This window comes from Salvelinus fontinalis, unplaced genomic scaffold, assembly GCF_029448725.1.
Source record: "Salvelinus fontinalis isolate EN_2023a unplaced genomic scaffold, ASM2944872v1 scaffold_0001, whole genome shotgun sequence".
NCBI classification, from domain to species: domain Eukaryota; kingdom Metazoa; phylum Chordata; class Actinopteri; order Salmoniformes; family Salmonidae; genus Salvelinus; species Salvelinus fontinalis.
The window spans coordinates 2,184,992-2,212,672 of NW_026600210.1; the positions used below are offsets into that span (position 1 = coordinate 2,184,992).

At 44.6% G+C, this 27,681-nt stretch overlaps 1 protein-coding gene across 1 annotated transcript in view; it reads right to left on the reverse strand.

The window, feature by feature from the left end:
• Positions 1–2,073: 2,073 nt before the first annotated feature.
• tbc1d2b (TBC1 domain family, member 2B) overlaps positions 2,074–27,681 on the reverse strand; it is a 170,453-nt gene continuing 144,845 nt past the window's right edge. Inside the window, exons 10-14 of the mRNA XM_055910098.1 lie at positions 24,879–25,138; positions 23,044–23,161; positions 9,333–9,518; positions 3,586–3,707; positions 2,074–3,377 (exon numbers count right to left, since the gene is read on the reverse strand). Of these exons, the coding sequence (XP_055766073.1) occupies positions 3,182–3,377; positions 3,586–3,707; positions 9,333–9,518; positions 23,044–23,161; positions 24,879–25,138 (882 nt within the window). The 3' untranslated portion in view covers positions 2,074–3,181. The remainder of the gene's footprint in view (positions 3,378–3,585; positions 3,708–9,332; positions 9,519–23,043; positions 23,162–24,878; positions 25,139–27,681) is intronic.

Consider the following 27,681-nt stretch of genomic DNA (forward strand, 5'->3'; position numbering starts at 1 on the left):
ACATGGAGGTGACGGGTCCAAGTCACAGGGCTCAGCATGTGGAGACATGGAGGTGACGGGTCCAAGCCACAGGGCTCAGCATGTGGAGAACATGGAGGTGACAGGTCCAGCGCTGCAGAGAGTGGGGAGTATGTGGAGAACATGGAGGTGACAGGTCCAGCGCTGCAGAGAGTGGGGAGTATGTGGAGAACATGGAGGAGACAGGTCCAGCGTTGCAGAGAGTGGGGAGTATGTGGAGACATGGAGGTGACAGGTCCAGCGTTGCAGAGAGTGGGGAGTATGTGGAGGAGACAGGTCCAGCGCTGCAGAGAGTGGGGAGTATGTGGAGGTGACAGGTCCAGCGTTGCAGAGAGTGGGGAGTATGTGGAGGTGACAGGTCCAGCGTTGCAGAGAGTGGGGAGTATGTGGAGAACATGGAGGTGACGGGTCCAGCGTTGCAGAGAGTGGGGAGTATGTGGAGGTGACAGGTCCAGCGTTGCAGAGAGTGGGGAGTATGTGGAGGTGACAGGTCCAGCGTTGCAGAGAGTGGGGAGTATGTGGAGGTGACAGGTCCAGCGTTGCAGAGAGTGGGGAGTATGTGGAGAACATGGAGGTGACGGGTCCAGCGTTGCAGAGAGTGGGGAGTATGTGGAGGTGACAGGTCCAGCGTTGCAGAGAGTGGGGAGTATGTGGAGAACATGGAGGTGACAGGTCCAGCGTTGCAGAGAGTGGGGAGTATGTGGAGAGCATGGAGGTGACAGGTCCAGCGTTGCAGAGAGTGGGGAGTATGTGGAGAACATGGAGGTGACAGGTCCAGCGCTGCAGAGAGTGGGGAGTATGTGGAGAACATGGAGGAGACAGGTCCAGCGTTGCAGAGAGTGGGGAGTATGTGGAGACATGGAGGTGACAGGTCCAGCGTTGCAGAGAGTGGGGAGTATGTGGAGAACATGGAGGTGACAGGTCCAGCGTTGCAGAGAGTGGGGAGTATGTGGAGAACATGGAGGTGACAGGTCCAGCGCTGCAGAGAGTGGGGAGTATGTGGAGAACATGGAGGTGACAGGTCCAGCGTTGCAGAGAGTGGGGAGCATGTGGAGAACATGGAGGTGACGGGTCCGGCGTTGCAGAGAGTGGGGAGTATGTGGAGAACATGGAGGTGACAGGTCCAGCGTTGCAGAGAGTGGGGAGTATGTGGAGAACATGGAGGTGACGGGTCCAGCGTTGCAGAGAGTGGGGAGTATGTGGAGAACATGGAGGAGACAGGTCCAGCGTTGCAGAGAGTGGGGAGTATGTGGAGACATGGAGGTGACAGGTCCAGCGTTGCAGAGAGTGGGGAGTATGTGGAGGAGACAGGTCCAGCGCTGCAGAGAGTGGGGAGTATGTGGAGGTGACAGGTCCAGCGTTGCAGAGAGTGGGGAGTATGTGGAGGTGACAGGTCCAGCGTTGCAGAGAGTGGGGAGTATGTGGAGAACATGGAGGTGACAGGTCCAGCGTTGCAGAGAGTGGGGAGTATGTGGAGAACATGGAGGTGACAGGTCCAGCGTTGCAGAGAGTGGGGAGTATGTGGAGAACATGGAGGTGACAGGTCCAGCGCTGCAGAGAGTGGGGAGTATGTGGAGAACATGGAGGTGACAGGTCCAGCGTTGCAGAGAGTGGGGAGCATGTGGAGAACATGGAGGTGACGGGTCCGGCGTTGCAGAGAGTGGGGAGTATGTGGAGAACATGGAGGTGACAGGTCCAGCGTTGCAGAGAGTGGGGAGTATGTGGAGAACATGGAGGTGACGGGTCCAGCGTTGCAGAGAGTGGGGAGTATGTGGAGGTGACAGGTCCAGCGTTGCAGAGAGTGGGGAGTATGTGGAGGTGACAGGTCCAGCATTGCAGAGAGTGGGGAGTATGTGGAGGTGACAGGTCCAGCGCTGCAGAGAGTGGGGAGTATGTGGAGGTGACAGGTCCATCGTTGCAGAGAGTGGGGAGTATGTGGAGGAGACAGGTCCAGCGTTGCAGAGAGTTGGGAGTATGTGGAGGTGACAGGTCCAGCGTTGCAGAGAGTGGGGAGTATGTGGAGGTGACAGGTCCAGCGTTGCAGAGAGTGGGGAGTATGTGGAGAACATGGAGGAGACAGGTCCAGCATTGCAGAGAGTGGGGAGTATGTGGAGGTGACAGGTTCAGCGCTGCAGAGAGTGGGGAGTATGTGGAGAACATCGAGGGGACAGGTCCAGCATTGCAGAGAGTGGGGAGTATGTGGAGGAGACAGGTCCAGCGTTGCAGAGAGTGGGGAGTATGTGGAGGTGACAGGTCCAGCGTTGCAGAGAGTGGGGAGTATGTGGAGGTGACAGGTCCAGCGTTGCAGAGAGTGGGGAGTATGTGGAGGTGACAGGTCCAGCGTTGCAGAGAGTGGGGAGTATGTGGAGAACATGGAGGAGACAGGTCCAGCATTGCAGAGAGTGGGGAGTATGTGGAGGTGACAGGTTCAGCGCTGCAGAGAGTGGGGAGTATGTGGAGAACATCGAGGGGACAGGTCCAGCATTGCAGAGAGTGGGGAGTATGTGGAGGAGACAGGTCCAGCGTTGCAGAGAGTGGGGAGTATGTGGAGGTGACAGGTCCAGCATTGCAGAGAGTGGGGAGTATGTGGAGGTGACAGGTCCAGCATTGCAGAGAGTGGGGAGTATGTGGAGAACATCGAGGGGACAGGTCCAGCATTGCAGAGAGTGGGGAGTATGTGGAGGAGACAGGTCCAGCGTTGCAGAGAGTGGGGAGTATGTGGAGGTGACAGGTCCAGCATTGCAGAGAGTGGGGAGTATGTGGAGGTGACAGGTCCAGCATTGCAGAGAGTGGGGAGTATGTGGAGAACATCGAGGGGACAGGTCCAGCATTGCAGAGAGTGGGGAGTATGTGGAGGAGACAGGTCCAGCGTTGCAGAGAGTGGGGAGTATGTGGAGATATCACTGGTCATCATGGTGGGTCATTACTCATGATAGCGTCTGTTTGGTCTGAAGGTGGGCGGGACAGCCAGGCTAGGGTCCTGATTGGCTGGAGTCAGCAGGTGATACGATAGAATCACACAGACCTGGATCCTGATTGGCTGGAGTCTGCAGGCACTGCACCCTGACAGGCTGTGTGCTAGTTGTCGCTACAAAGCGTGAATGCGTCGGGGGCCGTGGTCAGTCTCTCTACTGATGCGCTAGTTGGCCTGGGCCCTGATTGGCTAGTTGTCCTCCTCATCGTCGCTACACAGCGCGCGTGCGTCGGTGTGTGTGTCTCTCTCTCTGAGGAAGGTTTGTCTGATGGCCTCAAGCTCTGTCAGCTCTAGTCTAACCTTCTCCAGATGGAAGGTCCTGCGGTTCTGGATCTGTCTCAGGGGGAACGGATTCATGTCCACAAACGCTAGGCTCATCAACTTCCTGCAGGGAGGAGAGAGAGACGCACACAGATACACAACAGACTTCAAATTAGTTTTCATATTTGGCAAGAAAGCCAACATTAGACTTGATCAGCATCTACAGTAAACACAGAATTACTGGTCATTCTAATGAGTCAGACATGACTAAATACACAGAGAGACATTACTCAATACACAGAGAGAATACGGGAGGTTTAGAGTTACTGTACCTCCAGTCCAGGACAGTTATAGTGAAATAGCGGAGGTACTTGAAGATGGCCATGGAGTCCTGGAGCTTCAGAAACTCTTCCTCCTTGTACTTGAAGAGCGCGAGGGCGAAGCGGAAGATGATCTGAGGAGAGACAGAGCCATGAAAGTCAACGTAAAATGACACCTGAGTCAGATTCCTATGACAGATTAACGCTCATTCTGAAGACCGTTACAAGTCTTTAGAGGCTGGTTCCTCTAGGTTTCTTCCCAGGTTCCTGTCTTCTAGGGAGCGGTTCCTAGTCATAGATCTGGTATCAACGCCCTGTCCTGATCTGGTAGTAAGCCTTTGGTTAGATCTGGTATCAACACCTTGTCCTGATCTGGTAGTAAGCCTTTGGTTAGATCTGGTATCAATGCCTTGTCCTGATCTGGTAGTAAGCCTATGGTTAGATCTGGTATCAACGCCTTGTCCTGATCTGGTAGTAAGCCTATGGTTAGATCTGGTATCAACGCCTTGTCCTGATCTGGTAGTAAGCCTATGGTTAGATCTGGTATCAACACCTTGTCCTGATCTGGTAGTAAGCCTATGGTTAGATCTGGTATCAACACCTTGTCCTGATCTGGTAGTAAGTCTATGGTTAGATCTGGTATCAACACCTTGTCCTGATCTGGTAGTAAGCCTATGGTTAGATCTGGTATCAACACCTTGTCCTGATCTGGTAGTAAGCCTATGGTTAGATCTGGTATCAACACCTTGTCCTGATCTGGTAGTAAGCCTATGGTTAGATCTGGTATCAACACCTTGTCCTGATCTGGTAGTAAGTCTATGGTTAGATCTGGTATCAACACCTTGTCCTGATCTGGTAGTAAGCCTATGGTTAGATCTGGTATCAACGCCTTGTCGTGATCTGGTAGTAAGCCTATGGTTAGATCTGGTATCAACACCTTGTCCTGATCTGGTAGTAAGCCTATGTCCTGATCTGGTAGTAAGTCTATGGTTAGATCTGGTATCAACACCTTGTCCTGATCTGGTAGTAAGTCTATGGTTAGATCTGGTATCAACACCTTGTCTTGATCTGGTAGTAAGCCTATGGTTAGATCTGGTATCAACACCTTGTCCTGATCTGGTAGTAAGCCTATGGTTAGATCTGGTATCAACACCTTGTCCTGATCTGGTAGTAAGCCTATGGTTAGATCTGGTATCAATGCCTTGTCCTGATCTGGTAGTAAGCCTATGGTTAGATCTGGTATCAATGCCTTGTCCTGATCTGGTAGTAAGCCTATGGTTAGATCTGGTATCAACACCTTGTCCTGATCTGGTAGTAAGCCTATGGTTAGATCTGGTATCAACGCCTTGTCCTGATCTGGTAGTAAGCCTATGGTTAGATCTGGTATCAACACCTTGTCCTGATCTGGTAGTAAGCCTATGGTTAGATCTGGTATCAACACCTTGTCCTGATCTGGTAGTAAGTCTATGGTTAGATCTGGTATCAACACCTTGTCTTGATCTGGTAGTAAGCCTATGGTTAGATCTGGTATCAATGCCTTGTCCTGATCTGGTAGTAAGCCTATGGTTAGATCTGGTATCAATGCCTTGTCCTGATCTGGTAGTAAGCCTATGTCCTGATCTGGTAGTAAGCCTATGGTTAGATCTGGTATCAATGCCTTGTCCTGATCTGGTAGTACGCCTATGGTTAGATCTGGTATCAACACCTTGTCCTGATCTGGTAGTAAGCCTATGGTTAGATCTGGTATCAATGCCTTGTCCTGATCTGGTAGTAAGCCTATGGTTAGATCTGGTATCAATGCCTTGTCCTGATCTGGTAGTAAGCCTATGGTTAGATCTGGTATCAACACCTTGTCCTGATCTGGTAGTAAGCCTATGGTTAGATCTGGTATCAACGCCTTGTCCTGATCTGGTAGTAAGCCTATGGTTAGATCTGGTATCAACACCTTGTCCTGATCTGGTAGTAAGCCTATGGTTAGATCTGGTATCAATGCCTTGTCCTGATCTGGTAGTACGCCTATGGTTAGATCTGGTATCAATGCCTTGTCCTGATCTGGTAGTAAGTCTATGGTTAGATCTGGTATCAATGCCTTGTCCTGATCTGGTAGTAAGCCTATGTCCTGATCTGGTAGTAAGCCTATGGTTAGATCTGGTATCAACACCATGTCCTGATCTGGTAGTAAGCCTATGGTTAGATCTGGTATCAATGCCTTGTCCTGATCTGGTAGTAAGCCTATGGTTAGATCTGGTATCAACACCTTGTCTTGATCTGGTAGTAAGCCTATGGTTAGATCTGGTATCAACACCTTGTCCTGATCTGGTTGTAAGCCTATGGTTAGATCTGGTATCAATGCCTTGTCCTGATCTGGTAGTAAGCCTATGGTTAGATCTGGTATCAATGCCTTGTCCTGATCTGGTAGTACGCCTATGGTTAGATCTGGTATCAATGCCTTGTCCTGATCTGGTAGTAAGCCTATGTCCTGATCTGGTAGTAAGCCTATGGTTAGATCTGGTATCAATGCCTTGTCCTGATCTGGTAGTACGCCTATGGTTAGATCTGGTATCAACACCTTGTCCTGATCTGGTAGTAAGCCTATGGTTAGATCTGGTATCAATGCCTTGTCCTGATCTGGTAGTAAGCCTATGGTTAGATCTGGTATCAATGCCTTGTCCTGATCTGGTAGTAAGCCTATGTCCTGATCTGGTTGTAAGCCTATGGTTAGATCTGGTATCAATGCCTTGTCCTGATCTGGTAGTACGCCTATGGTTAGATCTGGTATCAATGCCTTGTCCTGATCTGGTAGTAAGCCTATGGTTAGATCTGGTATCAATGCCTTGTCCTGATCTGGTAGTAAGCCTATGTCCTGATCTGGTAGTAAGCCTATGGTTAGATCTGGTATCAATGCCTTGTCCTGATCTGGTAGTAAGCCTATGGTTAGATCTGGTATCAATGCCTTGTCCTGATCTGGTAGTACGCCTATGGTTAGATCTGGTAGTAAGCCTATGGTTAGATCTGGTATCAACGCCTTGTCTTGATCTGGTAGTAAGCCTATGGTTAGATCTGGTAGTAAGCCTATGGTTAGATCTGGTATCAACGCCTTGTCCTGATGTGGTAGAGACGGGCACTTCGCTGAAGACAACTGTGGGGCCCCAGAAGTTCCTTCTTGTTTCAGCTCTAAGGTTTGTTGAGTTAAAAAGGGGACTCTCCATGAGGCTGGGATTCAGTTAAAAAGGGGACTCTCCATGAGGCTGGGATTCAGTTAAAAAAGGGACTCTCCATGAGGCTGGGATTCAGTTAAAAAGGGGACTCTCCATGAGGCTGGGATTCCACCTACCCTGTTCACCAGTTCTACCACCCTACCCTGTTAACCATCCTACCACTCTAACCAATTAACCATCTTACCACTCTAACCAATCAACCCAGTTCCCCATCCTACCACTCTATGGTAACCATCCTACCACTTTACTATGTTATCCGTCCATCCCTCTACTATGTCAACAATCCTACCCTGTCGACCAATCTACCCTGTTTTTCAGTTTTATTTAACCAGGCAAGTCAGTGAACTGAAGTGAACTGAAAAGACGAGCGACCCAGGGATGTGTGTGCTTTGGGGACATTTAACAGAATGTGACCTGCAGTAGGTATCTCAGATAGGGGGGAGTGAGGCCTAAGAGGGTTTTATAAATAAGCATCAACCAGTGGGTCTTGCGACGGGTATACAGAGATGAACAGTTTACAGAGGAGTACAGAGTGCAGTGATGTGTCCTATAAGGAGCATTGGTGGCAAATCTGATGGCCGAATGGTAAAGAACATCGAGCCGCTCGAGAGCACCCTTACCTGCCGATCTATAAATTACATCTCTGTAATCTAGCATGGGTAGGATGGTCATCTGAATCAGGGTTAGTTTGGCAGCTGGGGTGAAAGAGGAGCGATTACGATAGAGGAAACCAAGTCTAGATTTAACTTTAGCCTGCATCTTTGATATGTGCTGAGAGAAGAACAGTGTACCGTCTAACCATACTCCCAAGTACTTGTATGAGGTGACTACCTCCAGCTCTAATCCGGTAGTAATCATACCGGTGGGGAGAGGGGCATTCTTCTTACCAAACCACATGACCTTTGTTTTGGAGGTGTTCAGAACAAGGTTAAGGGTAGAGAAAGCTTGTTGGACACTAAGAAAGCTTTGTTGTAGAACGTTTAACACAAAATCGGAGGGGGGGGGGGGGGCAGCTGAGTATAAGACGATATAATTTGCATATAAATGGATGAGAGAGATTCCTACTGCCTGAGCTATGCTGTTGATGTAAATTGAAAAGAGCGTGGGGCCTAGGATCGAGCCTTGGGGTACTCCCTTGATGACAGGCAGTGGCAGAGACAGCAGATTTTCTGACTTTATACACTGCACTCTTCGAGAGAGGTAGTTAGCAAACCAGGCCAAAGACCCCTCAGAGACACCAATACTCCTTAGCCGGCTCACAAGAATGGAATGGTCTACCGTATCAAAAGCTTTGGCCAAGTCAATAAAAATAGCAGCACAACATTTTGAATCAAGGGCAATGGTGACATCATTGAGGACCTTTAAGGTTGCAGTGACACATCCATTAACTGAGCGGAAACCAGATACACACCAGAGAGAATACTATAGACATCAAGACAGCCAGTCAGTTGATTATTGACAAGTTTTTCCAACACTTTTGATAAACAGGGCAAAAATAGAAATAGGCCTATAACAGTTAGGGTCAGCTTGATCTCCCCCTTTAAATAAAGGACAAGGTTAAAAAGGTCAGAGATAGGCTTGGCGATGATGATAGGGGCAGCAACCTTAAAGAAGAAAGGGTCTAAACCATCTGACCCAGATGGTTTTTTGACAGATCATGCCGTCTTAAATTTAATCGATTATTTACGTAAAAAAATACCTAAAGTTGTACTAGGAAAGTAGTTTGAAATGTTTGGACAAAGCTTACAGGTAATTTATGAGATATTTTGTAGTCACGTTGCGCGAGTTGGAGCCTGTGTTTTTCTGGATCCAATGCGCCAAATAAATGGATATTATGGATATATATCGATGGAATTAATCGAACAAAAGGACCATTTGTGATGTTTATGGAACATATTGGAGTACCAACAGAAGAAGCTCGTCAAAGGCATGAATTATATCTTTATTTCTGTGTTTTGTGTCGCGCCTGGAGGGTCGAAATATGATTGTGTTTGTTTGCTGGGGTGCTATGCTCAGATAATAGCATCGTTTGCTTTCGCTGTAAAGCCTTTTTGAAATCTGACATGTCTGGATTCACAAAAAGTGTAGCATAAATTTGGTGTATTGCATGTGTCATTTCATGAAAGTTTAATTTTTTATAGTAATTTATTTGAATTTGGCGCTCTGCATTTTCACTGGAGTTTGGCCAGCGTCCCACATATCCCAGAGAGGTTAACCATCCTACTATCTTACCATGTTAACCATCCTACTATCCTACCCTGTTAACCATCCTACTATCTTACCCTGTTAACCATCCTACTATCCTACCCTGTTAACCATCCTACTATCCTACCCTGTTAACCATCCTACTATCCTACCCTGTTAACCATCCTACTATCCTACCCTGTTAACCATCCTACTATCCTACCCTGTTAACCATCCTACTATCCTACCCTGTTAACCATCCTACTATCCTACCCTGTTAACCATCCTACTATCCTACCCTGTTAACCATCCTACTATCCTACCCTGTTAACCGTTCTACCATGTTATCCAGCCTACCTTGGGTCCCTCGTACAGGAAGGCATCCCAGATCTTGAAGAGGAGGTCAGAGTTCACCGAGTCTACGAAGAGGACCAGGAACCAGTTGAAGGTAATGAGGGAGGAGTCGACCTTGTAGAGGTCAAAGTGGGCGTGGAGTCTGGGCAGCTTCTCACTCAGCAGGTCCTTAAAAACACGCTGGTCCACCTAGAGGTGAAAGAACATACAGGGGTCACCTCAATCCCTCAACACTAATTCAGCAGGTCCTTAACACGCTGGTCCACCTAGAGGTCAAAGATCATACAGGGGTCACCTCAGGCCCCCAACACTAATTCAGCAGGTCCTTAACACGCTGGTCCACCTAGAGGTCAAAGAACATACAGGGGTCACCTCAGTCCCTCAACACTAATTCAGCAGGTCCACCTAGAGGTCAAAGAACATACAGGGGTCACCTCAGTCCCTCAACACTAATTCAGCAGGTTCTTAACACGCTGGTCCACCTAGAGGTCAAAGATCATACAGGGGTCACCTCAGTCCCTCAACACTAAGAGAGGAGAGGACAGACAGAGGACATACAGGTAGGGACGTCAAACGTTTAGCCAGCTGCACAGACCCACTGACATTAAACAAACCATGTGTGTCCATGTGTGCTGATGATTCAACCATATACGCATCAGCAACCACAGCTAATGAAGTCACTGAAATGCTTAACAAAGAGTTGCAGTCTGTTGGAATGGGTGGCCAGTAATAAACTGGTCCTGAACATCTATGCAGTCTGTTGGAATGGGTGGCCAGTAATAAACTGGTCCTGAACATCTATGCAGTCTGTTGGAATGGGTGGCCAGTAATAAACTGGTCCTGAACATCTATGCAGTCTGTTGGAATGGGTGGCCAGTAATAAACTGGTCCTGAACATCTATGCAGTCTGTTTTGGAATGGGTGGCCAGTAATAAACTGGTCCTGAACATCTATGCAGTCTGTTGGAATGGGTGGCCAGTAATAAACTGGTCCTGAACATCTATGCAGTCTGTTGGAATGGGTGGCCAGTAATAAACTGGTCCTGAACATCTATGCAGTCTGTTGGAATGGGTGGCCAGTAATAAACTGGTCCTGAACATCTATGCAGTCTGTTGGAATGGGTGGCCAGTAATAAACTGGTCCTGAACATCTATGCAGTCTGTTGGAATGGGTGGCCAGTAATAAACTGGTCCTGAAAATCTATGCAGTCTGTTGGAATGGGTGGCCAATAATAAACTGGTCCTGAACATCTATGCAGTCTGTTGGAATGGGTGGCCAGTAATAAACTGGTCCTGAACATCTATGCAGTCTGTTTTAGAATGGGTGGCCAGTAATAAACTGGTCCTGAACATCTATGTTGGAATGGGTGGCCAGTAATAAACTGGTCCTGAACATCTATGTTGGAATGGGTGGCCAGTAATAAACTGGTCCTGAACATCTATGCAGTCTGTTGGAATGGGTGGCCAGTAATAAACTGGTCCTGAACATCTATGCAGTCTGTTTTGGAATGGGTGGCCAGTAATAAACTGGTCCTGAACATCTATGCAGTCTGTTGGAATGGGTGGCCAGTAATAAACTGGTCCTGAACATCTATGCAGTCTGTTGGAATGGGTGGCCAGTAATAAACTGGTCCTGAACATCTATGCAGTCTGTTGGAATGGGTGGCCAGTAATAAACTGGTCCTGAACATCTATGCAGTCTGTTTTGGAATGGGTGGCCGGTAATAAACTGGTCCTGAACATCTCTAAAACTAAGAGCGTTGTATTTGGTACAAATCATTCCTTAAATTCTAGACCTCTAGACCTACTTGTTGTTACCTTAGATGGTCAAATTAGGATGAATAATATCTGACAATACTTTTTTAATTCTATGCGCCAAGCATTTTGCTAGGATGTTTGCATCACAACACTGAAGTGTAAGAGCTCTCTAATTTTGTTTAATTGGACTGGATCTTTATATATACCACTTGGGTCCCGTTTCAGTAATAATGATATCAGACCTTCTTGTTGCGTGTCTGATAATCTACCGTTTACATAGGAGTGGTTACAACATGCTAATAACGATCCTCTGAGTATATCAGAAAAGTTCGGTATGCCTCCACTGGTATGCCATCCAGCCCTGGAGTTTGGTATACCTCCACTGGTATGCCATCCAGCCCTGGAGTTTGGTATACCTCCACTGGTATGCCATCCAGCCCTGGAGTTTGGTATACCTCCACTGGTATGCCATCCAGCCCTGGAGTTTGGTATACCTCCACTGGTATGCCATCCAGCCCTGGAGTTTGGTATACCTCCACTGGTATGCCATCCAGCCCTGGAGTTTGGTATACCTCCACTGGTATGCCATCCAGCCCTGGAGTTTTCCCAGCCTTAAAGGCTTTAATTGCATCAAGAAGTTCCTCCTCTGTAATTTGGCCTTCACACGAGTCTTTCTGTACAGATGTTAATTTTACATTATTATTAGGGAAAAAATCCATACAATTAGTTTCAGTTAGTGGAGATGGAGGAGACTGAAGCGAAAACATATTCTTAAAGTACTTTACTTCCTCTTTCAAAATATCATTTGGTGAATCATGACTATCATTTGTAACAAGTTTCAATACATTTTTTTGGTAGCATTTCTATATTGAAGATTGAAAAATAATTTGGTAAATTTTTTCCCCATATTCCATCCAGTTGGCTTAATTTTTATAATATATTACACTGGATCTTTCTTGAATAAGTTCCTCCATTTCTTTTTGTTTTTCCTCTAACTTATTCTGTGCCTCTATGGTACCGTTTTTATTGCTATCTAACTGTACTGTTAGTCCTTCAATATCCTTTGTTAATATGGACTCTTTTGATCTAAATTGCTTTTGTTTTATAGATGAGTACTGAATTGCATTGCCTCTAAAAGGCACACTTAAACGTGTCCCATACAATACGGGGATCTGCTGTACCTATGTTGTGTCTGAAAAAGTCAGTTACAAAATCTTCTGTCCTTGTTCTAAATGATGTATCATCTAGTAGGCTTTGATTACATTTCCAATATCCTCGCCAACGTGGAAATTCTGTAAGAGTAATATGTATGCCAATTATGTGATGATCCGACCGCATTATGTTCCCTATCAACACTAACTTCTGGTGCCAGAGAGAATGATATAAGAAAGTAGTCAAGACGACTAGCTTGATTAAACCTCCGCCATGTATATCTCACTAGGTCAGGATATTAAACCTCCTCCATGTCTATCTCACTAGGTCAGGATATTAAACCTCCTCCATGTCTATCTCACTAGGTCAGGGTATTAAACCTCCATGTATATCTCACTAGGTCAGGATATTAATCCTCCTCCATGTATATCTCACTAGGTCAGGATATTAAACCTCCACCATGTATATCTCACTAGGTCAGGATATTAAACCTCCTCCATGTCTATCTCACTAGGTCAGGATATTAAACCTACACCATGTATATCTCACTAGGTCAGGATATTAATCCTCCTCCATGTATATCTCACTAGGTCAGGATATTAAACCTCCTCCATGTATATCTCACTAGGTCAGGGTATTAAACCTCCATGTATATCTCACTAGGTCAGGATATTAATCCTCCTCCATGTATATGTCACTAGGTCAGGATATTAATCCTCCTCCATGTATATCTCACTAGGTCAGGATATTAAACCTCCATGTATATCTCACTAGGTCAGGATATTAAACCTCCTCCTTGTATATCTCACTAGGTCAGGATATTAAACCTCCTCCATGTATATGTCACTAGGTCAGGATATTAAACCTCCTCCATGTATATCTCACTAGGTCAGGATATTAAACCTCCATGTATATCTCACTAGGTCAGGATATTAAACCTCCATGTATATCTCACTAGGTCAGGATATTAAACCTCCTCCTTGTATATCTCACTAGGTCAGGATATTAAACCTCCTCCATGTATATCTCACTAGGTCAGGATATTAAACCTCCTCCATGTATATCTCACTAGGTCAGGATATTAAACCTCCTCCTTGTATATCTCACTAGGTCAGGATATTAAACCTCCTCCATGTATATCTCACTAGGTCAGGATATTAAACCTCCATGTATATCTCACTAGGTCAGGATATTAAACCTCCATGTATATCTCACTAGGTCAGGATATTAAACCTCCTCCATGTATATCTCACTAGGTCAGGGTATTAAACCTCCTCCATGTATATCTCACTAGGTCAGGTTATTAATCCTCCTCCATGTATATCTCACTAGGTCAGGATATTAAACCTCCTCCATGTATATCTCACTAGGTCAGGATATTAAACCTCCTCCATGTATATCTCACTAGGTCAGGATATTAAACCTCCTCCATGTATATCTCACTAGGTCAGGATATTAAACCTCCACCATGTATATCTCACTAGGTCAGGATATTAAACCTCCTCCATGTATATCTCACTAGGTCAGGATATTAAACCTCCTCCATGTATATCTCACTAGGTCAGGGTATTAAACCTCCTCCATGTATACCTCACTAGGTCAGGATATTAAACCTCCATGTATATCTCACTAGGTCAGGATATTAATCCTCCTCCATGTATATCTCACTAGGTCAGGATATTAAACCTCCATGTATATCTCACTAGGTCAGGGTATTAAACCTCCACCATGTATATCTCACTAGGTCAGGATATTAAACCTCCTCCATGTATATCTCACTAGGTCAGGATATTAAACCTCCATGTATATGTCACTAGGTCAGGATATTAAACCTCCTCCATGTATATCTCACTAGGTCAGGATATTAAACCTCCTCCATGTATATCTCACTAGGTCAGGGTATTAAACCTCCTCCATGTATATCTCACTAGGTCAGGTTATTAATCCTCCTCCATGTATATCTCACTAGGTCAGGATATTAAACCTCCTCCATGTATATCACACTAGGTCAGGATATTAAACCTCCATGTATATCTCACCAGGTCAGGATATTTAACCTCCTCCATGTATATCTCACTAGGTCAGGATATTAAACCCCCTCCATATATATCTCACTAGGTCAGGATATTAAACCTCCTCCATGTATATCTCACTAGGTCAGGATATTAAACCTCCTCCATGTATATCTCACTAGGTCAGGATATTAAACCTACTCCATGTATATCTCACTAGGTCAGGATATTAAACCTACTCCATGTATATCTCACTAGGTCAGGATATTAAACCTCCATGTATATCTCACTAGGTCAGGATATTAAACCTCCTCCATGTATATCTCACTAGGTCAGGATATTAAACCTCCTCCATGTATATCTCACTAGGTCAGGATATTAAACCTCCTCCATGTATATCTCACTAGGTCAGGATATTAAACCTCCTCCATGTATATCTCACTAGGTCAGGATATTAAACCTCCTCCATGTATATCTCACTAGGTCAGGATATTAAACCTCCATGTATATCTCACTAGGTCAGGATATTAAACCTCCTCCATGTATATCTCACTAGGTCAGGATATTAATCCTCCTCCATGTATATCTCACTAGGTCAGGATATTAAACCTCCTCCATGTATATCTCACTAGGTCAGGATATTAAACCTCCTCCATGTATATCTCACTAGGTCAGGGTATTAAACCTCCTCCATGTATATCTCACTAGGTCAGGGTATTAAACCTCCTCCATGTATATCTCACTAAGTCAGGATATTAAACCTCCTCCATGTATATCTCACTAGGTCAGGATATTAAACCTCCTCCATGTATATCTCACCAGGTCAGGATATTTAACCTCCTCCATGTATATCTCACTAGGTCAGGATATTAAACCCCCTCCATGTATATCTCACTAGGTCAGGGTATTAAACCTCCACCATGTATATCTCACTAGGTCAGGATATTAAACCTCCTCCATGTATATCTCACTAGGTCAGGATATTAAACCTCCTCCATGTATATGTCACTAGGTCAGGATATTAAACCTCCTCCATGTATATCTCACTAGGTCAGGATATTAAACCTCCTCCATGTATATCTCACTAGGTCAGGATATTAAACCTCCTCCATGTATATCTCACTAGGTCAGGTTATTAATCCTCCTCCATGTATATCTCACTAGGTCAGGATATTAAACCTCCTCCATGTATATCTCACTAGGTCAGGATATTAAACCTCCTCCATGTATATCTCACTAGGTCAGGATATTAAACCTCCTCCATGTATATCTCACTAGGTCAGGATATTAAACCTCCACCATGTATATCTCACTAGGTCAGGATATTAAACCTCCTCCATGTATATCTCACTAGGTCAGGATATTAAACCTCCTCCATGTATATCTCACTAGGTCAGGGTATTAAACCTCCTCCATGTATACCTCACTAGGTCAGGATATTAAACCTCCATGTATATCTCACTAGGTCAGGATATTAATCCTCCTCCATGTATATCTCACTAGGTCAGGATATTACATCCATGTATATCTCACTAGGTCAGGGTATTAAACCTCCACCATGTATATCTCACTAGGTCAGGATATTAAACCTCCTCCATGTATATCTCACTAGGTCAGGATATTAAACCTCCATGTATATGTCACTAGGTCAGGATATTAAACCTCCTCCATGTATATCTCACTAGGTCAGGATATTAAACCTCCTCCATGTATATCTCACTAGGTCAGGGTATTAAACCTCCTCCATGTATATCTCACTAGGTCAGGTTATTAATCCTCCTCCATGTATATCTCACTAGGTCAGGATATTAAACCTCCTCCATGTATATCACACTAGGTCAGGATATTAAACCTCCATGTATATCTCACCAGGACAGGATATTTAACCTCCTCCATGTATATCTCACTAGGTCAGGATATTAAACCCCCTCCATGTATATCTCACTAGGTCAGGATATTAAACCTCCTCCATGTATATCTCACTAGGTCAGGATATTAAACCTCCATGTATATCTCACTAGGTCAGGATATTAAACCTACTCCATGTATATCTCACTAGGTCAGGATATTAAACCTCCATGTATATCTCACTAGGTCAGGATATTAAACCTCCTCCATGTATATCTCACTAGGTCAGGATATTAAACCTCCTCCATGTATATCTCACTAGGTCAGGATATTAAACCTCCTCCATGTATATCTCACTAGGTCAGGATATTAAACCTCCTCCATGTATATCTCACTAGGTCAGGATATTAAACCTCCTCCATGTATATCTCACTAGGTCAGGATATTAAACCTCCATGTATATCTCACTAGGTCAGGATATTAAACCTCCTCCATGTATATCTCACTAGGTCAGGATATTAATCCTCCTCCATGTATATCTCACTAGGTCAGGATATTAAACCTCCTCCATGTATATCTCACTAGGTCAGGATATTAAACCTCCTCCATGTATATCTCACTAGGTCAGGGTATTAAACCTCCTCCATGTATATCTCACTAGGTCAGGGTATTAAACCTCCTCCATGTATATCTCACTAAGTCAGGATATTAAACCTCCTCCATGTATATCTCACTAGGTCAGGATATTAAACCTCCTCCATGTATATCTCACCAGGTCAGGATATTTAACCTCCTCCATGTATATCTCACTAGGTCAGGATATTAAACCCCCTCCATGTATATCTCACTAGGTCAGGGTATTAAACCTCCACCATGTATATCTCACTAGGTCAGGATATTAAACCTCCTCCATGTATATCTCACTAGGTCAGGATATTAAACCTCCTCCATGTATATCTCACTAGGTCAGGGTATTAAACCTCCTCCATGTATACCTCACTAGGTCAGGATATTAAACCTCCATGTATATCTCACTAGGTCAGGATATTAATCCTCCTCCATGTATATCTCACTAGGTCAGGATATTACATCCATGTATATCTCACTAGGTCAGGGTATTAAACCTCCACCATGTATATCTCACTAGGTCAGGATATTAAACCTCCTCCATGTATATCTCACTAGGTCAGGATATTAAACCTCCATGTATATGTCACTAGGTCAGGATATTAAACCTCCTCCATGTATATCTCACTAGGTCAGGATATTAAACCTCCTCCATGTATATCTCACTAGGTCAGGGTATTAAACCTCCTCCATGTATATCTCACTAGGTCAGGTTATTAATCCTCCTCCATGTATATCTCACTAGGTCAGGATATTAAACCTCCTCCATGTATATCACACTAGGTCAGGATATTAAACCTCCATGTATATCTCACCAGGACAGGATATTTAACCTCCTCCATGTATATCTCACTAGGTCAGGATATTAAACCCCCTCCATGTATATCTCACTAGGTCAGGATATTAAACCTCCTCCATGTATATCTCACTAGGTCAGGATATTAAACCTCCATGTATATCTCACTAGGTCAGGATATTAAACCTACTCCATGTATATCTCACTAGGTCAGGATATTAAACCTCCATGTATATCTCACTAGGTCAGGATATTAAACCTCCTCCATGTATATCTCACTAGGTCAGGATATTAAACCTCCTCCATGTATATCTCACTAGGTCAGGATATTAAACCTCCTCCATGTATATCTCACTAGGTCAGGATATTAAACCTCCTCCATGTATATCTCACTAGGTCAGGATATTAAACCTCCTCCATGTATATCTCACTAGGTCAGGATATTAAACCTCCATGTATATCTCACTAGGTCAGGATATTAAACCTCCTCCATGTATATCTCACTAGGTCAGGATATTAATCCTCCTCCATGTATATCTCACTAGGTCAGGATATTAAACCTCCTCCATGTATATCTCACTAGGTCAGGATATTAAACCTCCTCCATGTATATCTCACTAGGTCAGGGTATTAAACCTCCTCCATGTATATCTCACTAGGTCAGGGTATTAAACCTCCTCCATGTATATCTCACTAAGTCAGGATATTAAACCTCCTCCATGTATATCTCACTAGGTCAGGATATTAAACCTCCTCCATGTATATCTCACCAGGTCAGGATATTTAACCTCCTCCATGTATATCTCACTAGGTCAGGATATTAAACCCCCTCCATGTATATCTCACTAGGTCAGGGTATTAAACCTCCACCATGTATATCTCACTAGGTCAGGATATTAAACCTCCTCCATGTATATCTCACTAGGTCAGGATATTAAACCTCCTCCATGTATATGTCACTAGGTCAGGATATTAAACCTCCTCCATGTATATCTCACTAGGTCAGGATATTAAACCTCCTCCATGTATATCTCACTAGGTCAGGATATTAAACCTCCTCCATGTATATCTCACTAGGTCAGGATATTAATCCTCCTCCATGTATATCTCACTAGGTCAGGATATTATACCTCCACCATGTATATCTCACTAGGTCAGGATATTAATCCTCCTCCATGTATATGTCACTAGGTCAGGATATTAATCCTCCTCCATGTATATCTCACTAGGTCAGGATATTAAACCTCCATGTATATCTCACTAGGTCAGGATATTAAACCTCCTCCTTGTATATCTCACTAGGTCAGGATATTAAACCTCCTCCATGTATATCTCACTAGGTCAGGATATTAAACCTCCATGTATATCTCACTAGGTCAGGATATTAAACCTCCTCCATGTATATCTCACTAGGTCAGGATATTAAACCTCCTCCATGTATATCTCACTAGGTCAGGATATTAAACCTCCATGTATATCTCACCAGGTCAGGATATTTAACCTCCTCCATGTATATCTCACTAGGTCAGGATATTAAACCCCCTCCATGTATATCTCACTAGGTCAGGATATTAAACCTCCATGTATATCTCACTAGGTCAGGATATTAAACCTCCTCCATGTATATCTCACTAGGTCAGGATATTAAACCCCCTCCATGTATATCTCACTAGGTCAGGATATTAAACCTCCTCCATGTATATCACACTAGGTCAGGATATTAAACCTCCATGTATATCTCACTAGGTCAGGATATTAAACCTACTCCATGTATATCTCACTAGGTCAGGATATTAAACCTCCATGTATATCTCACTAGGTCAGGATATTAAACCTCCTCCATGTATATCTCACTAGGTCAGGATATTAAACCTCCTCCATGTATATCTCACTAGGTCAGGATATTAAACCTCCATGTATATCTCACTAGGTCAGGATATTAAACCTACTCCATGTATATCTCACTAGGTCAGGATATTAAACCTCCTCCATGTATATCTCACTAGGTCAGGATATTAAACCTCCTCCATGTATATCTCACTAGGTCAGGATATTAAACCTCCATGTATATCTCACTAGGTCAGGATATTAAACCTCCTCCATGTATATCTCACTAGGTCAGGATATTAATCCTCCTCCATGTATATCTCACTAGGTCAGGATATTAAACCTCCTCCATGTATATCTCACTAGGTCAGGTTATTAAACCTCCTCCATGTATATCTCACTAGGTCAGGGTATTAAACCTCCTCCATGTATATCTCACTAGGTCAGGGTATTAAACCTCCTCCATGTATATCTCACTAAGTCAGGATATTAAACCTCCTCCATGTATATCTCACTAGGTCAGGATATTAAACCTCCTCCATGTATATCTCACCAGGTCAGGATATTTAACCTCCTCCATGTATATCTCACTAGGTCAGGATATTAAACCCCCTCCATGTATATCTCACTAGGTCAGGGTATTAAACCTCCACCATGTATATCTCACTAGGTCAGGATATTAAACCTCCTCCATGTATATCTCACTAGGTCAGGATATTAAACCTCCATGTATATGTCACTAGGTCAGGATATTAAACCTCCTCCATGTATATCTCACTAGGTCAGGATATTAAACCTCCTCCATGTATATCTCACTAGGTCAGGATATTAAACCTCCTCCATGTATATCTCACTAGGTCAGGATATTAAACCTCCTCCATGTATATCTCACTAGGTCAGGGTATTAAACCTCCTCCATGTATATCTCACTAGGTCAGGATATTAAACCTCCTCCATGTATATCTCACTAGGTCAGGATATTAAACCTCCATGTATATCTCACTAGGTCAGGGTATTAAACCTCCTCCATGTATATCTCACTAGGTCAGGATATTAAACCTCCTCCATGTATATGTCACTAGGTCAGGATATTAAACCTCCATGTATATCTCACTAGGTCAGGATATTAAACCTCCATGTATATGTCACTAGGTCAGGATATTAAACCTCCTCCATGTATATCTCACTAGGTCAGGATATTAAACCTCCTTCATGTATATGTCACTAGGTCAGGATATTAAACCTCCTCCATGTATATCTCACTAGGTCAGGATATTAAACCTCCTCCATGTATATCTCACTAGGTCAGGGTATTTAAGTCTACATATATCCACTAATTCTAACATATCTGGGACATTCATGATTTCCTTAAGTGCCTGAGGGTGATAGTTTGTAGTGTGATTTCCTTTCCGGTCCATAGAGGTATTTAAGACCGTATTAAAATCTCCCACCATAATAATAGAGTCTAGTGTTGCTTGTAGAGTTGATAAATTCTTATATTTTCAAAGAAGTTTGGATCATCATTATTTGGACCGTATAGGTTAATAAGCCATATCTATATTTATTGTCCAATAGTAGTGGTGTAGTAGTGGTATAGTAGTGTACCTGTGATCCCAGCAGGGTCTTGGTAGTAGTGGTATAGTAGTGGTATAGTAGTGTACCTGTGATCCCAGCAGGGTCTTGGTGTAGTAGTGGTGTAGTAGTGGTATAGTAGTGTACCTGTGATCCCAGCAGGGTCTTGGTATAGTAGTGGTATAGTAGTGTACCTGTGATCCCAGCAGGGTCTTGGTATAGTAGTGGTATAGTAGTGGTATAGTAGTGTACCTGTGATCCCAGCAGGGTATTGGTGTAGTAGTGGCGTAGTAGTGGTATAGTAGTGGTATAGTAGTGTACCTGTGATCCCAGCAGGGTCTTGGTGTAGTAGTGGTATAGTAGTGGTATAGTAGTGTACCTGTGATCCCAGCAGGGTCTTGGTGTAGTAGTGGCGTAGTAGTGGTATAGTAGTGGTATAGTAGTGTACCTGTGATCCCAGCAGGGTCTTGGTATAGTAGTGGCGTAGTAGTGGTATAGTAGTGTACCTGTGATCCCAGCAGGGTCTTGGTGTAGTAGTGGCGTAGTAGTGGTATAGTAGTGGTATAGTAGTGTACCTGTGATTCCAGCAGGGTCTTGGTGTAGTAGTGGCGTAGTAGTGGTATAGTAGTGTACCTGTGATCCCAGCAGGGTCTTGGTATAGTAGTGGCGTAGTAGTGGTATAGTAGTGTACCTGTGATCCCAGCAGGGTTTTGGTATAGTAGTGGCGTAGTAGTGGTATAGTAGTGGTATAGTAGTGGTATAGTAGTGTACCTGTGATCCCAGCAGGGTCTTGGTGTAGTAGTGGCGTAGTAGTGGTATGGTAGTGGTATAGTAGTGTACCTGTGATCCCAGCAGGGTCTTGGTGTAGTAGTGGCGTAGTAGTGGTATGGTAGTGGTATAGTAGTGTACCTGTGATCCCAGCAGGGTCTTGGTATAGTAGTGGCGTAGTAGTGGTATAGTAGTGGTATAGTAGTGTACCTGTGATCCCAGCAGGGTCTTGGTGTAGTAGTGGCGTAGTAGTGGTATAGTAGTGTACCTGTGATCCCAGCAGGGTCTTGGTATAGTAGTGGCGTAGTAGTGGTATAGTAGTGTACCTGTGATCCCAGCAGGGTTTTGGTATAGTAGTGGCGTAGTAGTGGTATAGTAGTGTACCTGTGATCCCAGCAGGGTCTTGGTGTAGTAGTGGCGTAGTAGTGGTATAGTAGTGGTATGGTAGTGGTATAGTAGTGTACCTGTGATCCCAGCAGGGTCTTGGTATAGTAGTGGTATAGTAGTGGTATAGTAGTGCACCTGTGATCCCAGCAGGGTCTTGGTATAGTAGTGGTATAGTAGTGTACCTGTGATCCCAGCAGGGTCTTGGTGTAGTAGTGGTGTAGTAGTGGTATAGTAGTGTACCTGTGATCCCAGCAGGGTCTTGGTGTAGTAGTGGCGTAGTAGTGGTGTACCTGTGATCCCAGCAGGGTCTTGGTGTAGTAGTGGCGTAGTAGTGGTGTACCTGTGATCCCAGCAGGGTCTTGGTGTAGTAGTGGTATAGTAGTGGTATAGTAGTGTACCTGTGATCCCAGCAGGGTCTTGGTGTAGTAGTGGTATAGTAGTGGTATAGTAGTGTACCTGTGATCCCAGCAGGGTCTTGGTATAGTAGTGGTATAGTAGTGGTATAGTAGTGTACCTGTGATCCCAGCAGGGTCTTGGTGTAGTAGTGGTATAGTAGTGTACCTGTGATCCCAGCAGGGTCTTGGTGTAGTAGTGGTGTAGTAGTGTACCTGTGATCCCAGCAGGGTCTTGGTATAGTAGTGGTATAGTAGTGGTATAGTAGTGTACCTGTGATCCCAGCAGGGTCTTGGTATAGTAGTGGTATAGTAGTGTACCTGTGATCCCAGCAGGGTCTTGGTGTAGTAGTGGCGTAGTAGTGGTGTACCTGTGATCCCAGCAGGGTCTTGGTGTAGTAGTGGTGTACCTGTGATCCCAGCAGGGTCTTGGTGTAGTAGTGGTATAGTAGTGGTATAGTAGTGTACCTGTGATCCCAGCAGGGTCTTGGTGTAGTAGTGGTATAGTAGTGGTATAGTAGTGTACCTGTGATCCCAGCAGGGTCTTGGTGTAGTAGTGGCGTAGTAGTGGTGTACCTGTGATCCCAGCAGGGTCTTGGTGTAGTAGTCCTGGGGCATAAAGACCTCAACGATAGTGATGAGACACCAGAAAGCATCCTCCTGGTCCAGGTACAGCAGAGCTATGGCCGCCAGCCTGGGAGAGGAGAACACTGATGATCATAGCACTGACAGAAGATCAGGGAAAACAACAGGTTGGGGACAGCACAGGCTCAGCTGCGGTGTTGAAAACAACATATATAGTAGCACCTCTAGTTATCTGGAGTGGTACGGAGAGCGTGATCACACAGTCGTCCGGAACAGCTGATGCTCTCATGCATGCTTCAGTGTTGCTTGCCTCGAAGCGAGCATGGAAGTAATTTAGCTCATCTGGTAGGCCCGTGTCACTGGGAAGCCCGCTCCTGTGCTTCCCTTTGTAGTCTGTAACAGTTTGCAAGCCCTGCCACAGGGGCTTTGATAGTTCGTCGGAGGGCATAGCAGGATTTCTTATAAGCTTCCGGGTTGGAGTGCCACTCCTTGAAAGCGGCAGCTCTAGCCTTTAGCTCAGTGCGAATGTTGGCTGTAATTCATGGCTTCTGGTTGGGATATGTATGTACGGTCACTGTGGGGACGACGTCATCGATGCACTTATTGACGAAGCAAAACAGTCCTGTAGCTTAGCATCTGCGTCATCTGATCACTTCTTTATTGACCGAGTGACTTGTGCTTCCTGCTTTAATTTCTGCTTGTAAGCAGGAATCAGGAGGATATAATTATGGTCAGATTATTCAAATGGAGGGCGAGGAAGAGCTTTGTATGCATCTCTGTGTGTGGAGTGAAGGTGGTCTAGAGTTTTTTCCCTCTGGTTGCACATTTAACATGCTAGTAGAAATTTTGTAAAACGGATTTATGTTTCCCTGCATTAAAGAGTCCGGCCACTAGGAGCGCCGCCTCTGGATGAGCGTTTTCCTGTTTGCTTACGGCGGAATATATAGCTCATTGGTCTTTGTGTCAGAATCGGTCTGTGGTGGTATGTGGACAGCTACTAAAAATACAGATGAAAACGCTCTAGGTAGATAGTGTGGTCTACAGCTCATCATGAGATGCTCTACCTCAGGCGAGCAATACCTTGAGACTTCCTTAGATATCGTGCACCAGCTGTTGTTTACAAATATACATAGACCGCCACCCCTTGTCTTACCAGACGCCGCTATTCTATCCTGCGTTTACAGCGTATAACCAGCCACCCCTTGTCTTACCAGAGGCTGCAGTTCTATCCTGCCGATACAGCGTACAACCTGCCAGCTGTATGTTGATAATGTCCTCATTCAGCCACGACTCCGTGAAGCACAAGATTTTTGAATGTCCCGTTGATAGTTGAATCTTCCTCGTAGGTCGTCGATATTATTTTCCAATCACGTTAGCTAGTAGAATGGAAAGCGGAGGGAGTTTATTCGATCTCCTACGAATCATCAGAACGCAGCCCGCCCTCCGCCCCCTTCTTCTCCTCACGCAAACGATGGGGATTTGGGCCTGTTCCCGGGAAAGCAGTACGTCGCTCACGTCGGGCTCGTTAAAGGGAAAAAAAAGCTGTTTGTGGTGAGTCATCGATGTCCTGATGTCCATACAGGGCTATATGTCCACATACAGCCCTATATACTAGAAGCATGACATATAGCCCAGCCCTATATACTAGGAGTATTACATATAGCCCTATGGCTCAGTTGGTAGAGCATGGCGCTTGCAACGCCAGGGTTGTGGGTTCAATTCCCACGGGGGGACCAGGATGAATATGTATGAAATTTCCAATTTCCAATTTCCAAAAGTAAGTACTGTAGTAATCGAATGGTAGTCATACTGCAGTAATCATGTACCTGTTGAGTCCCTGGCAGTATCCTATGTCAGGGTTCCTCCAGGAGAAGGCAAGCAGGACATTACGTAGTTTCTGTATTCCGTCGGCGCCGGGGGAGGAGTAGTGTTTGTTGTTAGGCAAGGTCCTCAGCAGGTCAAGCTCTATCTGTTTGGAGGCGGGATTAGGCTTGTCTCTGGCCACACCCAGTAAGGTCTCGTAGTAGTTTGGAGCCAGGCTGTCACGGAACTTCCTGGTGTGGTAGGATACGCACCAGCGCCACACCTGGGAAGAGGGTGGGAGGAAGTAGAGTCATTCATTAATTTATGCTTGCATACCTCTATTTATTTTTGGCTGAGAAAACTCTGGATTTATTGAAAAAAAAAAAAAAAACAGTGTCCAGAACCATACTTATTAACAGGTTATACTTATTAACAGGTTAGCCAGACTCATTTCCCTGAGCTCGTTGACCACATTTCATCACTGAGTGGAACATATCAAGAGAGACAAACATGTGGCCGTTATAGCGCCTCTGAGTGTTTCGATTTGTTGAGTCTCGACAGTCTCGCTGAAATATGATGAATATCCGTGTTGGACTTCCATGCATTTATGTGCCAGACCTCGCCCACATGAATATTTATTGGTCAGTAGCAGCTGTGAAGGAAATGTTGAAGAGACAGCCTTGAACATTAGCATCTTGTCTTTGGTGTCATTACAGGCAGTAACCAAGGACTGTTTCAGATATGAGGGAGGCGTCATGACCTCCTCCTTAGGACCATCTGGCAGAACACCCAGTATATGGCACATCAATGCGAGATCACATTTGTGGCCTGCTGGAGGTCATTTTGCAGGGCTCTGGCAGTGCAACTCCTTGCACAAAGGCGGAGGTAGCGGTCCTGCTGCTGGGTTGTTGCCCTCCTACGGCCTCCCCCACGTCTCCTGATGTACTGGCCTGTCTCCTGGTAGCGCCTCCATGCTCTGGACACTACGCTGACAGACACAGCAAACCTTTTTGCCACAGCTCGCATTGATGTGCCATCCTGGATGAAATGCACTACCTGAACCACTTGTGTGGGTTGTAGACTCCGTCTCATGCTACCACTAGAGTGAAAGCACCGCCAGCAATCAAAAGTGACCAAAACATCAGCCAGGAAGCATAGGAACTGAGAAGTGGTCTGTGGTCACCACCTGAACCACTCCTTTATTGGGGGTGTCTTGCTAATTGCCTATAATTTCCACCTTTTGTCTATCCATTTGCACAACAGCATGTGAAATTTATTGTCAATCAGTGTTGCTTCCTAAGTGGACAGTTTGATTTCACAGAAGTGTGATTGACTTGGAGTTACATTGTGTTGTTTAAGTGTTCCCTTTATTTTTGTTGAGCAGTGTATATTGTGAGGAAGGTGACCTACAGAATATAGCGAATTTTAGGACTCTAGCTCAAAAGGAACAAGGAGATCGAGCTTTCAAAATTTCATTTTTAATAGCTTGTTATAGCGCCACCATGTGGCCAATTGCCATTGCGTCGCATGACAGGGTTGCAACCTCCTAGGCCTTACCATCTCACGGGAATTAGCATTTTTTCACCAATTGGCAGAAGAAGGAAAATAATAATCAACGGCAACAAATACAAGAAGGTCTCACCAGGTTTCCTGCTTGAACCCCAAGCAGCATTGCCGGGGTTCAGCTGTGTGTCCACTGTGACACCATGAGGAAAAATTGGGCACATTGCACTAGAACCAGTTACTTCTGTACTGTTTACCACACTTGCCAAATATCAGAAGACAAAATCAAACTGATGCCTTTATTTTGGACCATATTCAATGATGTTGACTACTTTTATACGTCTTCTCCAGGACCTCTATACCGGCAACAAACATGGTACATACTGTAGCATCTATGTACACATGTTTTTAAACGCTAAATGTGGCTGCTATGAGCCAATGAGCTTGCATTCATGTTTTTTCAGCCGCCACCATGCAGCGAAACTCAACCATACTTTACAGGCCAGCTAAAATCCTTGAGCGTGTATGCCAAATGTTTATTGGTCAGTAGCGGCCATGTTGTTTTAAATTCTAGCCTAGAAAAACATCATTTGTGAGAGCTTGGTACATATAGATGCCATGTATCAACTTTCAATAACAAATAAAATATGGTTTCACCCAGCGTTAATGCTTGAACCCCTAATTAAACAATTAATTAATCAGCCCAAGCAACCATCAAAGAATCGATTCTGAAAAATAGTCCCACACCTTGATGTGAGAAATTAAACAGTATTGTGTTATTTTGTATACAGCAGTACTGAAAAAGTGTCCAATACATTTTTCCCAGTGTGTACAATAACGTATATTTTGTTGTATCGTACCTTGGGAGCGGTGGACATGAGGCTATAAAGTATATGATATGGTACCTTGGAGCGGTGGACATGAGGCTATACAGTATATGATATGGTACCTTGGAGCGGTGGACATGAGGCTATACAGTATATGATATGGTACCTTGGAGCGGTGGACATGAGGCTATACAGTATATGATATGGTACCTTGGAGCGGTGGACATGAGGCTATACAGTATATGATATGGTACCTTGGAGCGGTGGACATGAGGCTATACAGTATATGATATGGTACCTTGGAGCGGTGGACGTGAGGCTATACAGTATATGATATCGTACCTTGGAGCGGTGGACATGAGGCTATAAAGTATATGATATGGTACCTTGGAGCGGTGGACATGAGGCTATACAGTATATGATATCGTACCTTGGAGCGGTGGACATGAGGCTATACAGTATATGATATCGTACCTTGGAGCGGTGGACATGAGGC